The sequence below is a fragment of the Amblyomma americanum genome, chromosome 10 (genome assembly GCF_052857255.1).
Source record: "Amblyomma americanum isolate KBUSLIRL-KWMA chromosome 10, ASM5285725v1, whole genome shotgun sequence".
Classification (NCBI taxonomy): Eukaryota; Metazoa; Arthropoda; class Arachnida; order Ixodida; family Ixodidae; genus Amblyomma; species Amblyomma americanum.
Window position 1 is genome coordinate 7,697,221 of NC_135506.1, and position 17,405 is coordinate 7,714,625.

General features: G+C 47.6%; 1 protein-coding gene across 1 annotated transcript; it reads left to right on the forward strand.

The window, feature by feature from the left end:
• Positions 1-1,105: 1,105 nt before the first annotated feature.
• Trf2 (TATA box binding protein-related factor 2) lies at positions 1,106-17,182 on the forward strand. Its single transcript, XM_077640668.1, has 5 exons — positions 1,106-1,730; positions 6,977-7,059; positions 8,913-9,080; positions 13,106-13,200; positions 15,516-17,182. The coding sequence occupies exons 1-5, from the start codon at positions 1,413-1,415 to the stop codon at positions 15,776-15,778; spliced, it is 927 nt and encodes a 308-aa protein (XP_077496794.1). The 5' UTR covers positions 1,106-1,412; the 3' UTR covers positions 15,779-17,182.
• The last annotated feature ends 223 nt before the right edge of the window (positions 17,183-17,405 follow it).

Here is a 17,405-nt window from a genome sequence, read left to right on the forward strand (position 1 = left end):
GTTAATCCGCGAGGGGGACATGTCGCATGGGCGGGCGGCGGCGAGCATAGAATACAGGAGTTCGTGCTAAAGGTAGTGAATGAGTACAAGTATCTTGGGGTGTGGATAAATAACAGTGTTGAGTATCTGACAGAGCATGAAAAATATATAATGAATAAAGCTAGTAGGAATGCAGCTGTCATGAAAAATAGGGCACTGTGGAATTACAATAGGTATGAGGTGGTAAGAGGGATCTGGAAAGGGGTGATGGTCCCTAGCCTGACCTTCGGGAATGCGGTCCTGTGTATGAGGCCAGATGTTCAAGCAAGGCTGGAAATTAGGCAACGGGGAGTAGGGAGGTTAGCTTTGGGAGCACATGGCAATACACCAAATCAGGGGGTACAGGGTGATATGGGATGGGCGTCTTTCGAGAGCAGAGAGGCTAGCAGTAAGATAGCATTTGAGGAACGATTGAGAAGGATGGAGGAAAAGCGGTGGGCTAGGAAAGTTTTCAGATACCTGTATATAAAGAATGTTGACACGAAATGGAGAAAGCGAACTAGAAAATTGACAAGCAAATATCTGGACAGCAGTAAGGGGGCAAATCAGCAATTATCGGTTAAGAAAAAGGTTAAAGGAACAGAGAGAGCTTTGTGGAAAACTGGGATGCTGACGAAATCGGCACTAGAAACATACCGGACCTTTAAACAGGAAATTGTCAAAGAAAATATCTATGATAATTGTAGGGGAAGTTCTTTGTTGTTTGAGGCCAGGACTGGAGTTTTGCGGACTAAGACGTATAGAGTCAGGTACCAGGAGATAGACACTTTGTGCATTGCGTGCGGAGAGGAGGAGGAAACGGCTGAACACTTGATACTTTTCTGTAAAGGGCTTCACCCTACAGTGGAAGGCAGCGGGGCTGACTTACCCAAGGCATTGGGGTTTAGGGATAGTGAAGGGAAAGTGGATTTTAAGAGGTTAGAAGTAACCAAGCGAAGGTTAGCTGATTGGTGGCTAAAAGCAAGACAGGAGTAAAATTTCACAAGACATGGCTAGGTGGCTTGAGCCACCGCCCGATGTAAAGGGTTCAGCCGTATCCATCCATCCATCCATCCAATACCCAATCAGAACGCGCCTCGAGCACACCGCTAGCAGACGCGTAGTGAGAATTAGAAGAGTTACTGTGTGTGTGTGCCCTTTCACGCGTTTTTGGGTGGTGTTTGCGCGCCGAAAATGCGTCGCGACGCTTTTTGAGGCCCGCAATTTTGTGGATTGTGCGGCGGCGTGGCTTAATTTTGGAAAAAGCACTGCTTCGGAAGCCATTCTTCCGCGTTTGGGCTAGGCCTACCATAGGCCTAGCGCCCAAACGACAGGTCTGCACTGTGACGGTCGCCGGGGCAAAGTAGTTGTGTGCGAGCGGCGGTGCGCCCGTGATGGCTACGCTGAGCCAGGGGAGCAACTTCGCGTTCCATCAGTTTTCGAGGGACGTGGTTAGACCCGAAACAGAAAACGCGTGCCCCGGGGAGCCGCTGCCGCCGCCGCAACAACCGCAGCCTCCGCCGGCGGGACAGGATGTCGCCGCGGCTGCCGAGGTGATGGAGCAACCGGCCACCGACGGCGACTCAGAACCGCAGCCCGTGATCGACATTGTGATAAACAACGTGGTGTGCAGTTTCAGCGTGCGCTGCCACCTCAACTTGCGCCAAATCGCTTTGACTGCGACCAACGTCGAGTATCGGCGCGAGAACGGCGTAAGTCACCCCCATTTTTTCTTAGGTTTTTTTTTTTTCGTTTCTCCCGCCCGCTTCTTTGTCCCGGGCTCTGACGAACGAGAGCGTGATGTGTGCATGAAACTCAACGGATTCATGCTCGTTCGAGTCGACGGCGAAACGCTGACTCGCCGTCACGCGATTCGCTTGCACCGTTCCGGGCGCTGTTTTTTTGTGGCGGTCCTTTGTCTGCAGCGTACCGACGAGCTGCAAAATAGCGAAAAGAACAACCTTGAATCCGATCCGCACGTCGCGTGTCTTTCTTGGCCCTCGCTTTCGAAACGGGAGTCCCAGCGTCGAGAAGGCGGCAATGACGACTGGGCATTGTTTCACGATCAGCGCCATCAACTGTGTACCGTAGGCTTTTTCATTTTCTTTTGAACGGCGGCCTCCCTTCCCCCACCGCCTCCCACACAGTTCCCCGCTGTCTTCCTCTTTAGTGCACGTCGCCTAATTTGCTGCGATTGCCCGAGACCCCAGCAGCGCGCGCATCCATCCTGTTTTATTTATTCGCTGCGGTCGCGCACGGCGCTTTCCTAGCTACTTTCTTTTTCGCACACCCGCCCATCATCCCTCCGTTCTAAAAATACTGACTTTAGTCCAACCCATTTCTTTGCGGTAGTAGGTGCAGCTTGCTCCGAACACGAAAAGTAAACTGTTGGGATGGGGCGATTGCGCGCGAGAACATTAGTGATGGTCAGGCAAGCCACGGCGTGCTACTTCGTTTATATCTTTAATTTTTTTTGCGCGTCTGCAACAGTGTTGAACGTACGGTGGCGGTGTTGAACGTAGTGCGGTGCATATAGAGGCGGGTCTCTTTTTCTCCGTGCTCTCGTGTTTTGTGTGCACGCGCTGCCCCGTTTATTTTTTTTTATTTTTTTCGACTGAGTGGCGACTCGCGTCAAGGTCTGAGCGAGAAAGCGGACCACCCGTAGTACACACACACACACATGCCTCCACGCTCAAGAGAGTCCGAAGAGCAGGAGGCCGAAGCGAGCTGTGACGAAACGCGAGAGTTCAGGTTTACGTAATGTCGCTGCTGTGCTGCGGTTTCTGCGGACAGTTTGGTAATCTTGCGCAGCAGGGTTTTCTGATCCACGACGTTCCAGAACTGGCGGCGGAGTCGGTCGGAAGGGTTTGGAGCTGGCGTGTCCGTTGCATTCTTCTTTTTGTCGGCAGCGGAGCTTCGCTGCGACCAATGTGCACGTTTTCGAAGCAGGTACGAGTTCAGGGAAATATACAGTGTCTACCGCGTAGTACCGTGACCTCCCAGGTCGTGTTTCGACTGGGCGCTCACCGCGTCCCGTGCTGCGACTGCGATGAACGTTCGCGAAGCCCCCACCACTGGCTGCTCCCAATGCAGCAGCCCTTGCTGATGCTTTCGTTTTGCCAGCATTGGTTGTCCTGTTTCGGACATCGTCTGCTTCCACATTGGGCTTACGGGGCGTTTTGTTGCTGGTCGTCCGAAAACCGTGCACGCCTTCTTAACCGCCGGCCGTGTTGCTTTGTTCTTGACCGGAAGGAGGAGCGTGTGGGGTGGAGGCTAGAAGTGGTAGGGGGGGGGGGGGGGGGGGGGGGCTGATAGAGGGAGAGACTCGCAAGCGGCCGAGAACACGACCGGCGCCGCCGAGTTGCGCAACGGTTTGTGTGGAGGTGTTTCTCTACTTCCAGAAAGGAGGCAGTGGTGGTGGCCCTGCCGACGCAACTCTCCGAGGGGTGGGGGAGGGAAAGGAGGATGTGTCGACGGTGTGATTCACGGAGGGTTGAACCGGCGCGAAGGTTCGCTAGCGGCACCCCGTCGGTACGATGACCCCGAACTTCGGGGAGTCCGCCCGCCCGTCCGTCCCCTGGTTCCGGAGACGACCTGGCGATCCGCGGAGAGTGAGGGTGTTGTGCGTGCCGCGGACGCAACGCTCGGCGTGATACCTTTTTTTTTCGCTGTCGTGATGATAAGCGACCCGTTAGCTGGCGAGGTTCGCGCATGATCAGAAAGGAGTCGCCTTCGTCGTGCCCGATGACTTGCTCGGCCGCTGGCTCTCTATTTCTCACGCCCCTGGCGGTGACAAACTTGTATAAGTGGTGCTCCATCCACGTTAAAGGGAAAGCAGCCTTTGCTGTAAACATTGTAACCTACCACTGACTCGCAGGAAAAAAAACTCTCTTGGATGCATGCGTATGGCAACAGTGGGGTTGTTGTTGTTTCCCTCACAAAATGGCACATACCCACAAGGGGGATTGGCCATAACCAGACGATGACTATATAAATTGCAGATTGCGTATGGCAGGCGTGGGATGATCTAACAAAAATTGTGTAACTGTTTCCGTAGCAGAGGAGGTTAGGGCGGCCTAACAAACTGAAAATTAGGTAAGGAAATCAGTTTTAAAAAAAAGAGATTGAGAGAGAGAGAGTAGGAATTGCAAAAAGTAGTTACCCAAATACGAAAGCTTATGATGGCATGGGCAGTACGAAAGCTTATGAAGGTAGACGTTTTGATTCTAGGAGATAATTTTGAACGGCAGAGCAAACATTCCTACTGGTATGGCGAAGCATAGAAGCGCCAAGGGACAGAACAACTGCAGAAGACAGACGCAAATTTAGACTGCATTGCGACCTCTAATAGTCGCCTCCGGATCGATGAGTAGCGACGACAAAAGAGAAGAAAGTGCTCTATTGTTTGCGGCTCAACACAATACGGACACAATGGGGAGATCGCCAGACCAGGCCTGTAGGAGGCAGTGGTGGTGGGGTTGTATTGGCAAATGACTTGAGACCTACCAGGTTGACTGGCGTTCATCTTGGCTATCATAGAAGTGTTGAGGAACGGGCTGTCATTAAATCCCAGTTCATTTGTACACTACACACTTGTGACTTTATAATGAGGCATTCTGCTGCAGTGTTGGAGAAAATTGCTCAAGAAATCGCATAGCATTGACTGGGACCACTTCATTTTCTATTTTTTCTAGGGTTGTGGTAGGTTTGTCCTGCTTTGCCCAAAATATCAGCTCTGCTATCTATCAGTGCAGGGACAGATAAGCACCCATTGCGTTTTATCTTTGTGGGTCACTCTTGGTGATCAGACCACTTAAGTGACCTGCTGTGGTCAAATATGGTTTACTGTTTGAAGTTGTTATGGCTGTCGCAGGGCCAGGAGGGAAAATTTCATCCTTTGCATGGGGACAGATATGTGTTGGCCGCCGCTGTGGCTGAGTGGTTATAGCGCTTGGCTGCTGGTCCGAAAGATGTGGGTTCGATTCCGGCCGTGGCGGTCGAATTTTGATGGAGGCGAAATTCTATAGGCCTGTGTACTGCGCGATGTCAGTACACGTTAAAGAACCCCAGGTGGTCGAAATTTCGGGAGCCTTTCACTACGGCGCCTCCTGTAGCCTGAGTCTCTTTGGGACGTTAAACCCCCATAAACCAGATATGTGTTGACTCAAACTTTGGCTTTTCCTGTTTTCACTAGTTGTTTGGCTAGACTGCGGCTAAAGCAATGAATTAAATGTAGTGCATTGTTGTCTCTGGCATCTGTTTCCCCTCCTGTGTGCTGCTGCCTTGGCGCCTTTGCAATTTCTCCTCTTGCAGGCTTTTTACTTGATAGCCTGACAAAGAAGACATGTTCACGTTTTAGAGGCGGGATAAAACATGAAGGTTATGTGCAGGAATGAGGATCAAATGTACATGGCTGCATGTATAATATTTGGAATAGCAATAACTTTAGAGAGTAATACCAGTGCCAGATGTGCGTGAGAAACGGCAGTAAATGCTTAATACCATAAATATTAGTGCCATTATTTTTGGAGGTGGTGTTGCACATCCAGGTTTTGTCATAGTAGGTGCTTCACGAACATGGCCTGCAAGCCAGTGAGATATTTTATGTGGTAGTAAACAGAGCTGACTAGCACAAAGTGTCATCAATGTTGTCCTTATGCAATATTTAATTTTACCTTGAGGGAATTAAAGCTTTTGTTGCTTGGCAAGCTGAAAAAGTTGCTATAAACTTGCGTGTGAGCATGCAAGCAGAAAGAGCCAGTCAGAAATGCCAGTAAAAATGGCGTTTTAGCAGTGAAAATGTTATACCCCTGTCACACGGGCACCTCAAAGGCCTTTAAAAATCAGGTCCTTATATCCAAAGGCGTAAGGAGTGCAGCTACACGGCACAAATGTTGCGCCTTTGCCGCTAAGGGCCTTAAAGGCGAAGGCGCCCGTCGGAGACCTTTGGAGCCCAAAGGCGCAGCTTATGAGAACCTGCGATCGCAGTGCCACTCAACATCAAAAAGTAAAAGCAATAAAAAAATAGATACAGCCAACAATGTTTGAAAACATCTTTTTTTAAATACTAAAGGTATGTCTGGCTTTGCTTTTTCTACAGGTGTTTATATTTTATGCCCATATTTAAAGACAGTGAAAGTGTTGCAGCAACACCGAGTGCCCCTGGTGGCCAGGGCAATACACAAAACCTGCTGTTGCAGTTCTTTTAAGGAAGCAGTTAGAATGAAAAAATTGTCTGAGCTCAACGAAGGAACAGAATACACCACTTTAATTTTAAAACACTCACTTCAGCCGCCTCAAGCACAGCAGCAGGTGCTAAGCCTGAACAGCAGTTTCACCTTTGGGCTGCACCGTGTAGCAGCGTCACTGCTCCTCTAAGCTTTCGCTTCTTCGGTGAAAAAAGGTGCCTTTGCTGGAAAGGCCTTCGAGGAATGCCGTGTGACAGGGGTATTAGTAGAAGTGCCTCAGCTTTTTAGCTTCGAATAAACATTTGTTACTTGAGAAGAGGTTGTTTCGAGCAAGGATGTATGTTTTTGTGCATGAGGAATACAGACGAGAGAACACATTTCTCGGGTGAATGAGTTGTGGCGATCGCAGTTGATCACAAATGGTGATATGGCTCATGGCATTAAACTTGTGCATGTGGCACTGCGTGAATGGCATTAAATCTGTCGTGTGGCATGTTATATTTGGTTTGGAGCGTGCAAGTACATATTGAGGGAATACACGGGTAAATTCTATGTCATAGCCTTATGTGCGTGCATTTTGCACCCCATTGTGAATTGTGCCTCTGACTTTTGTGTCTCCGCAGTGCCCCTTTCAGGCAACAAACTGACAAACCCAGTTGTTTGGATTAAGAAACTTTGACAAATGCTAGTGGGTTTTTTTGGTTGTGACTCGTGTTCCGTTTAATGTAGCATGATTAAGTTATAGGGGATTGTGTCTTCCATTGCTGCAGATGCTGACAATGAAAATTAGGACACCTTACACCACGGCCAGCATGTGGTCTTCAGGGAAAGTCACGTGCACTGGAGCCACCAGGTGGGTGTCCATCGTGGCATAATTCTTTTTTTGACAGCTTGCAGTTTCATTTAATTTATTGAAGATTTAAGGCCTCATAAGGGGATATTCCTAATGCTGGTTCTCGGATAAATGTGTACATTGTGCCTGTTTCAGCAGCTGCAACTTATAAAGGGTCACCACAGCCACCTATTGCTCCTAGTTCAAAAAAAAAAAAGAAAAGGAAAGGGCCCACAGAAATGGGTAGCAGTGGTGTTTGGTCGGGAAGGCTAAGCTTTGGAAATGTGTGAAAGGTGATGGCAGTTATTGAATTATTGAAAAATGCTTTGCGGGGTCTTTTCTGCCAAGTGATTGAAAGCTACTTTGTGAAATGTGCTTTTGATTGCTGTTTTGAACGCCTAGGTTCCCCTGTCATGGATTTCCGATGTGAAACTGCCCATTAGATGGGTATCTCATCCAGCTAAAGTGCGACTCAGTTTCTCAGTTTCGGGGCATAGTGAAACAAAGCATTTGGAGGGCACATGCAGTGTTGCAGCTTTTTTCTTGCCAAAGAACATGAAATGCCAATAAAAGCGGTAATTGATGTTGACAGCCATCTGTCGACGAAACTTGCTTGCCCATCCTTTGACAAGATTCTGGCCTGTTGTGCTTGAGATGCGTTAATTTGACCCTTGTGGGCCTGCAGATATTTTTTAAATATGTAAAGGGCAGTCAATTGTAGCTATGTATTGTTGTTGGAAACAACCATTTGCAACAACAAAAAAAATCCTGCAGCAGTTCTCGCAGGTGTGAGTAAGAACACAATCTTGAAATCCGAAAGCAGGCCGCAGCTGCTGTTTCGATGGAGGAGCAACGTAAAAACACCCATGCGCTAAGATCGGTGCACATTAATCCTTGAATGCCCAGTGTCACGAATTCACGATGTACTGTTTTCAGGCTATATGTCGATTGCTACATGGATCTTGCATACAGTTTGATGCCAGAATGTGTGGTGTCACTGCTGCTTGAAATAAATAGGGGGGCGAATGTTCGAATTTCAGCCAGTGTCTAGGAATTCCTTGTCTGTCATTTTTGGACAGATGTTGGGGGCAAAAAAAAAGGACTTTTTTTGGGTAAAAAAATCACAGGGTGGTTACGAGTGGTCATGCGAATGAACGTTGATAGTGCTGTTTTCACAGGCATGGCCTGTATTTTGTCACTCAAAGGCAGGCAGCCGGAAGTAATGCAGACTTGCCGAGGACAGCAGGATATTATACGTTGGGTTTCGGTGGGTTTCGAACCAACCACCTCCCTCAGCTGAGGCAGGCGCCCAAGCGACTGGGCCACCCGTCACTTCCCACACTTTCTCTTTCTTCCCCCTCTTCATTATCTCCCCCAAAGCGGAAAGTGAGATTTCCCTCTCCACTTTGCCATGTGCCAAACAATGCAGGTGACGCTGTGGGTGCCAATGACAGCGTTGCGAAGCTGACGAACGAGCTAACAGGAGCTAGTGCTCTTAAACTCATTTACTGTACCTAGGCCTTTGAGGTTGTTCAAGGCCTTCGATTTAGTCTTTCACACAACTAGCCTGCACAAAGTGGACCAAGTGCTAACTTTCGCTTATTAGCGACATATCAATTTCTAAAATTTTTGCTGCGCCAACAGCTTCAATATTGGCTTTTGATTGTGGATTGGCTGGCTTAATATGGAGGCAGCAATTTTTTTTCTTTGAATCCTTCATAATTTGGGCATTAAAGGGTTAAGAACCCTGGTTGTGGCGCAGAATTTACCCAGAGCACTGCCTCGCGACCTAGGCATAGCTGTTGTCAGTAACAATACTTTTTTGCTTTTTTTCATGGAGTGTTCACTGTTTTCCTTCTTTTGGGTTGCTGCAGTGAGGAGACTGCCAAGACGGCGGCGCGTCGTTACGCACGCATTCTCCAGAAGCTGGGCTTCAGGGTCAAGTTCATGAACTACCGGGTGGTGAACGTCCTAGGCACCTGCACCATGCCGTTTGCCATCAAACTCATTCCATTCTCTCAACAAAACCGGCACATTGCCAGGCAAGGGGCCCTTTTGTTAACTTTTTTTTTCATTTACTATACTGGCATTAGACGTGGTGTTGGGGTCAAATGTTAGTTGAAAGGTAATAAACGAAACTGGGCACAAAATGACACAATCTTGGAGCATGCCACAATGTAGAAAGGGAAGCCATACTGGGAGCGTGCCCACCGCCATCTGCAGTAGGAAGGCCTTATATTTTCCCTTATTTGCTTGGCTTTGTCTTATTTGATTCGATAAATAAGCTACTCTCCATTGGGGGCAGCAAGATCAGCCAAGGTTCTGGGTCTTTTTAATAATGGTATTGCAGCCAGTAATTAGTCTATCCTGACCATTACTTCATTTTTATTTTATTTGTGCTTTATTTATTATACAAAAAATGGATGGGGCCAAAGATGGCAAGAGGCACATTTGAAGAATTTATGAGCAACGTGCCAGCACCTACAAGGTAGCAGTCTAGTTATGGTTATTGGGTGTGGTTGTTTCCTGTTCATTTGCAGCGTATGCACGTTAAGGCTTTTGATTTCTCTATATTTCTCTATTTGGTCTTGTGAACCGACAAGGTGTAGAGCATAAGGCATAGTTACCTTTTCTTAATTGATTCTGGAGCTTGCTTCTTGGTCTTCAAGGACCCTTGCCTCTATGCTTTGTGATGTGATAATTCTTAACTAATAAATCTTAAAACCTTAATTTGATTTGGAGCTCCAAACAGAACTGCTGCTAGTCTTATTGATTGCAATTTCATGTTGCTATTGAAACGGTTAGTTCTCAGTTCTGCATCATCCTCAGATGCTGTGTGGACTGTGTGCATTGAAGAAAAAAGAAAGGTCGGCAGTAATTTTAATATGTTCATAAGTACTTGCCTTCAGTGCATCATGTTGTTCTGGATGCTTTCGGGCATTTTGCCTTCTCAGTGAAGGTTGGAAAATGGCAGCGTTACAGTTGAACGTTGCAGACCAGAGCCGGCGATGAACCGCAACAGTTTTAGTAGCACCTTTCGTGGGTGCTTTGTTCATAGTAGACCAGGTAAACTGTATTAAAAAAAAGCAGTTCTAAGCTATCCAGTGTTGTGGTTGTACCTGTTACTTGTTTGTCGGTAACAGCAGCTGGTTTGTTGAGAAAACATTTTAGTGTCCTTGCTATTTTTGTTTTAGTTTCTTGTTTTGTTACTGCCTCACTGGCATGTATGAACATTGGTTTAATTCAACAGATTTTGGCAGACATTCTAATTGCAAGATCTGAAGACCCATCATTTCTTATTGCAAGTGTACATTCGGGATGCTTACTAGCAGATTAATCTGATAATCTCTTTGAATGTGTTCCAGTACACTCCGTTGCACACTTGGCTTGCAATATCGTGAAAAGTGTGCATGTAATGCGCTCGCAAAGGCGTGGCACTCCGCTGCCACATATCATACTTTTTGAAGCCTCACTGAGGGTTTTGATGAAAACACAGTGGTACAAAACTTCATGCTTGGCATTTCAAATCATAGACAAGGCTGTCAAGCGTTATTAGACCGTCTGATAATAAAGTCCGTGTCACACTGCGGAAACACAACTGGGATATCAACCAAACACATTCTCTAGCGAACTGTCAACATGTTGCCTAACCAACTTGTTCCACAACTTTTTTTCACACTGCACGACCGGCAGAGAAAAAAGACAGGTTGCTGTAGTGTTGCCTCGGTATGCATGACAGCTTTTGGGAACCAGAACAATAAACAAACGGCATTCGTGGACCCGGTTTGCCCTGATCACTGGCCAGACGAATTCCCTGGAGACACTGCACCAATCAAACCAAGCACTTTGCAGCGATTGATCGCTTTTGTGCCTTTCATGCTTGGAAACGTTTGTAAAGTGCAAAAACGAGGGATTCCTTTCGTCGCAATGCTGTCTGCCATGGTACAGCTTCTTTTAGGGGGTGCATGCAAACGGGCAGGCTGCCGTGGCCACCGTCAGCTCGCAGATGCGGCCTCCGTGGGGAAGCACATTTCCTGTGATCCCCGTCGCATTCTTGTGAGCAAGCGTACACTCCTGATGTACACAACTTTGTGCGGAACCAAATGGAATGTCTTGTGCGTTATGTAGAGACTGCTTAGTCCACGAGCTCCAGCAGTTTCTTGACGGGGTTGTGCGTGAGAACCACTAGTGCGGATGAGGATTCATAGCGCACAGAATACACGGAACACAGCACAAGCGCTTACTTCCGAACCCTGACCCTTATAAGTTATATCGCTAGTGCGGGATCCAGCAGATGAGTGTGCCAGTTGCTCGCGTGAACGTGTTGCCGTCGTTCTCGTGCCGCCAGGAAAGTGACCTAGTCGCGTTGATTGAAGGCGCTTCCTATGTGACATAACACCCAAAATGTCATCGGCGTGATCTGAAAGAATCTTCGTTTCAAGATATCGCTAGTTGGGACCGGATTTCACAGGTGAGCGTCCTACTATTTTTGAACTGAGATGAATAAGAAAGCAGTGCTGCATTCTTTTTTTCGAAATAGCAGTCAGAATAATTTTACTGGGTTCCCATTTCACTGCAAGAATGTAAATCTGCCGAGATTGTGGCGTGATGTGTACTTATGGTGATAAGTATTACTTCAATAGGGCAGAAAACCGGCCGGGGTGGTAATGCACTGTGTGACAGCAGCACAAAATACGAAATGCTTAGAAGTAGGCACAGGGCACAGAAAGTAGACTCATTTAGCCTGCGTTTAATTCTCTGGCATGAAGTTTTCTAAAGTGCCTTGCTCAGATGCCCTTTGCAGCCAGTCCATCATCCATTTGGAGCGCGGTTTCCTCTGCGGTGGTGGCTCGTCCCGAGTCAGAATCGATGGCATGGTATAGCAGCCGCGCACGGTGATAGTTCGTCCGATGTCCTGCAAAACCGCCCGTAGCTACGGCAGCGCAAGGTGTCTACAGTTTCCACGGCTGTGCACATGCAGCAATCACGCACGGAGGAGAGCGTGCGAGCAAGAGCGGAGAAACGGCGGGGAATGCGACGGAGCTGGTTTTTCTGGTGCGACAGAGTTTCTGAACAAGTGGTGCGCATGTGGCCAACACATGCTAGCGGGCGGCGGCGACAAGTTTCCCATTTGTACATGCTGACTCAGTGTGACAGGATCGCCAACTTGCCTAAACCACTGTTTTGTCAGATGAGTTGGCTGTTTCCGCAGTGACTCAGCCTTAAGTTTCAGTGATGATGAACAATTTTTTGGGTGTGTATGAAACCTGAGCATATAGTCCGCACATGTCACTTTTTCCGTATATTGCCACATACAATTCGTACCCCCCTTTTTTTTTTAACGAAACTCGCCATCCGAAACAGGGCACTCGACCTATTTGTGGAATCCAAGGTAGTTTCGGCTGAGCCGCTCATAGTATGCGCCCTATGCCGATGTTTGTTGCCGTTAGGTTTGCATGAACCTCTCTATGTTAAAAAAATACCAAAAGAAATTGTTTATTCGTATGCAAATAGATTTTGCTAATGAAAATTCAAACTTATTCCATTCGAATTCATTACCATTACATGTCTGTTGCTTTGAGCTGTGTGTGCGCTGCTATGCCATACATTGGGAAACTGTATAACACAGAATGAAATATATTCACATACCCCTTCCACCTTTAGATAGCCATGGCACCAGGAGCATTGACTTTTATCTGGAGGCAATTGCTTTTTTTGGCCAGTGAGGGGGTGCGTGTTGGTGGGTTGACTTAAACGTGGCAATATACAGTATCTCTTGGTCTTGCTGAGCAATGGAATGAAAGCGTGGTAAGCGATGAAGCGAAGTGCAGGACATGGGCAGTTGTGGTACTTGAGCTTTGCCATAACGAAAAATCCTTGTCTGTGCTTTGTGCATAAGATGAACTAGGTACTTTTCAGGTGCTGACGTAGCCAGTGCAAAGTGGCGCGCTAGCTTTGGCAGCGGAGCATGCGCCATGTGTGGAACAGAGTATACAGACTGTGCATGTGTTTAGCTGCCATGGGAGATGCTCCCCCAGTGAGCGTGCGCTTGTTGTGCCCTCTGCAGCTATGAGCCGGAGCTCCACCCGGGTGTCACGTACAAGATCAAAGATCTGAAGGCCACCCTGAAAATCTTCTCCACTGGTAGCATCACAGTCACAGGTGGGGTGGCATTTGAATTGTCTATGCATGCGTGTCGTGGTTTGTCTGTGCTGATTACCACCATTTTATGTGCATTTGCGATGTAAACCATTCCTGAGATAAGCCGGCCATGGACACTTGCAAGCTGCTGGCATGAAGCCTGCAGCTGAGCCCATCCATGTTCAACACAGAAACTCCCGTCTATTGGTTGTGTGGAATCCGTGCCTAAAATTTGGGATTCCATCTGTTGTGCACCTAGAACATCATCAGATGCGGTTAGCTACTCCAGTGCTGCACAAGGAGTGTACTTCGCTGTCATTTGTGGTTTAGGTAACTTGAAATGTGAGTGGTTGATGGCTCTCACCTGCTACATAGCTTTTGTCATTGTAAGTGCTGCTATCCCATGACTATGCTGCGCTGCGAGCAGTCAAAGTGTTATAAATGGCTTAAAGAGAATTGAATGGGCCAAGTGGCTGAAAACCTGCTTTGCCCTCCCCAATTGACACTTCGCATACATGGCAACAGGTTTTATGTCAACAGACAACGCTAGTCCTATTCTAAGGTTCTGCCCTCCAGTGAGGACAACATTGTGGTTTTAATGCTCTTTTTTGATTGCGGCAAAGGTTAAAATGCAGGTTCATAAAAAGCACTGCATCATTGCCCCAGTTCAAGTGTGGAGGAGGATGCAGCAGGTGACTTGTGATCTCATGGATAAGGCCCCTAACTTTATGTGGTGGAAAATTCTAAATTCTGCGGATGCAGAGTGAAGAATTCGTGGACTTCTGCGGGAAGCATGAGACAAATGAAACATGCAAGTTTATTTTTTGCGCACACGCCTTGCACGCTGCAGATTCCCCTTCTAAAATAGGGTGGCTGCTCTAACTCAGTATCAGGTAATTTTTTCCTGTTATCTATGCTTAAAGTGTGGCACTTGTTTGATACTAGATCTCCATAATGACCGAATTTATCCCTTCATGTCAACAAGTTGATTGTGATATGCACATATCTGAGAGCAATGGAAGCCAAGAAAGACAGGACGTTGAAATCTTCACTTTGTTCGTTTGCTTAGAAAGAATCGGTGTGAGGTCTCTCTCACCATATTTCAGTTCTCGAGCAGTTTTCAGGTACACTTGCCACTCAGCAGCTAGGACTGGAAATTTTTTACTAATTCCAGGCATGCTTGCAACCTCCAACTTTTTATTTGATAGAAACCTGACCTGTAGTGGATCCTTCTTTGGCTATGGTTGGCGTGAACAGTTTGGGATTTTGGTATAATCGTAATGATATTTCTTTTAAATTTTCCTGAGATGTCGAACTCCCCCTTGTGTTATATTTGGGCAAATCAGGTAAATTGGTCATTCTCCTATTGTTTTGTTGTTCCTACTGATGTCCATAACAACAGTTGTATAAAAAAATTGGAACATGGTCACCAACACAAAATTCCGCGAGAAATGTTTAAAGCCGCGATTTTTCATGGAATTGCGGGAAACAGGGGGCTACCCATGGAGATGTCTTTCGGACCGGGGTGGTGTGCTCTGTTGGCAGCAGCTGCATGCACTGTGCAGATGTGCCCCCCCCCCCCCCCCCCCCCCCCCCCTCCCGGCAGTCATTATTTCAATGTTGTTCCCAGACATGGCACCCAAGGGCCTACCATTGTATATGCAGATTTCAGGGCCATACTTACAGATCGAATGTTGATTTTGCCGGCTTTAGCGGTTGCATTTCTATGGAGGCGAAATGGTAGAGACCCGTGTACTGTGCAATGTCAGTGTACGTTAAAGAAAGAACTCCAGATGGTCGAAATTTTCGGAGCCCTTCACAATGGCATCCCTCATAGCCCAAGTTACTTTGGGACAGACTGGAGTAGAGGCTGGCTCAAATAAGGACCCAGAAAGCTGATTGCACTTATGTGTACATCAACGCATGTTTCATGGTGTGTGCTTATCATTTGTAATGCAAGCGTGTGGCCATCATTGCATTTTTTAGAGGGGATTCTTGCGAATGTTTGTGTAGCGGTTGCCTTCTCATAATTAGTACTACCATTTGAGGCTTTTCATAAAGCTTTACAGTGCTTTGGTTGTGCTTGGCCACTTATCATTTGTTGACTAGCTTACATTTACAGATAGATCTCATGGTCAGGTTGCTGCCTCCATATTGCTACTCTGTCTGGGGTGGCTGCAGTTGGGCTGTGCTTTCTTCTTTGTTTTCTTTTCTGTTTTTGTCAGTTCTCAAAACTAGCTGTTGCTTGAAAATATAGTACCATTGCCCAGGTTTGACTCAATCTACTTTGAGTCGATAAGCTCCTTGCAATTTGGCCCACCTTCTGATTATTGCAGCTCCCAGTGTTGCCAACGTCCAGCAAGCTATTGAGCAGATCTTCCCCCTCGTCTACGAGTTTCGCAAGGTGCGAGGACCTGAGGACATGCCCCGCACCGCAGCGCGGTCTCAACGTGGCTCTAACCGTGCTGCGACGCGGCGGGATGGTCACAAGTTCCCCGCTGCTGACGAGGACGAGTTTGACTCTCTTGACGACGAGGAGGATGACTTGGCTGACGAGGACTTGATGGACTACCCCGATTCTGACGAGAGCTGGGACTGAGGGAGTGGGTGGGAGAGAGATGCAGAGAGCGTGGCCTTTTCTTGTCACTACTTTACTTTGCTCCCGTTACTGCTGCTGCTGCTGCTCCCCTATCATCGACACCGCCGACGGCGACACTCCGACACATTGTCGCCTTAGAAACAGCGTCGCGACGGAGCAGGCCGCCACCCTGCACGTGTTGCCGACGATTTTCGAGCGTGTGCGTCGCTGACCGTTGCAGCTCTCTAGTCGTCGCAGACATGTGGAAAAAGGTGATGGTGACCGAGCCGCATGTTCTTTGTTTTTTTTTTTTTTATCTAGGTGAGGAGGTTGGGGTTTGTACTGAGATGAACCACGTTGGATGGAGGCATGTGCCTCTCTCTCTGGGCGGTGGGGTTTTGTTGTGTGTGCAAGTGGTACGGAAGTGTAGAAGGCGACCGTTGGCCTGTCCTTCTGGGCCAGCGTTTCTCATACCAGGAAAAACGGAAAAGACAAAGAAGAGTGCTTGCATCTAGAAATGGCGAAGATACCATCTGTGACTGTGTGCATAGCTGCAACTCCCCCGCAGAGCGCACTCTTCTTGGCCTTCGCCCCTCCCCGTTCCAACACGTCCCTGTCTCCTTGTGAATGTGTGCGTGTTTGTGTTACCTAGTTGCGCGACGTTTCCTATTATTAAGACTGTGTACTTGACCACGTTGCAGCCGCTGTGCTCAGGGCTGTCGTGGTCGCTTGACTGTTTCTTTTTCCTCGTGGTCATGGCATTAGGAGGAGGCGATGTGTTTTTTCTCATTGCGTGCAGTTCTGGGGCAATCCCATTCTCGGAGGATGAGGAGGAGGAGGCGGCGGAAGAGAGGCGCGTTATCAGTAGCGTCGGAACAAAGTGTCAGTGAGGACAGGTGTTCATATTTCTGCAGATGTGTGTGTTTTGCGAGGATCCACTAGTTTTTCCCAAAGCACCCAACCAAAGTGTCACCAGAGACCTCTGCAAGCTGGCCGCTTGTAGGCTATGACATCTTGTCTTGAGACCATGGCGAAGTGGTTCATTGTGACGTGTTGCTGGCAGGTAGAGAGCAATAATAATTTCAGTCATGGCACTAAGGGTTTTCATTATTCGTAGGCCAACCTTGGGAGGAGATGACTCAGAAGAGGTGTTCATTTTCTGCGTGGGTTATGTCATCGCGTCCAGGACCCCTTTGCAGACTCCTTTCGAGCGAGCAAAGTGAAACTGCTATCTGCATTTTATAGATGCGGGTGTTTCGCCGAGACAGGCACAGAAAGCTTAATTTTTATAGCAGATGCCATCTTTTGCTTGTGGGTTGCACCAGTGCAGCGGATGTGCTTGTGTTGGTTGCTTGGATGTAGTGCAACTTTTTTTTTTTTTGAATGTCGACCGTGAAATAAAGCTTTTTTTTACCATGCACTCAAGCTGCCGCAAAAGCTGTCCACTCATTTCCTTGAAAGGCCATGCACTGTGTGCAGTTACCCTTGTACACAGATGTCTATTGTAAACATGGCAGTACGTTCTTGCATCAGTTGCTTCTTCCTCAGTCTGAGTTTTATTTTTTGAAATGCAAGAACTCCTATGTGCTGAGCTATGTTAGTGCTCGTTAGAGAGCTCTTTGTGGTGGAAATTAATCCTCTTGTGGTG

Coding starts and splice junctions, on each gene's coding strand:
- Trf2 (XM_077640668.1), top strand. CDS start 1,413: ATGGCTACGCTGAGCCAGGGGAGCAACTTCGCGTTCCATCAGTTTTCG. Junction 7,060..8,912: donor ACGTGCACTGGAGCCACCAG/GTGGGTGTCCAT, acceptor GGGTTGCTGCAG/TGAGGAGACTGCCAAGACGG. Junction 9,081..13,105: donor CAAAACCGGCACATTGCCAG/GCAAGGGGCCCT, acceptor TGCCCTCTGCAG/CTATGAGCCGGAGCTCCACC.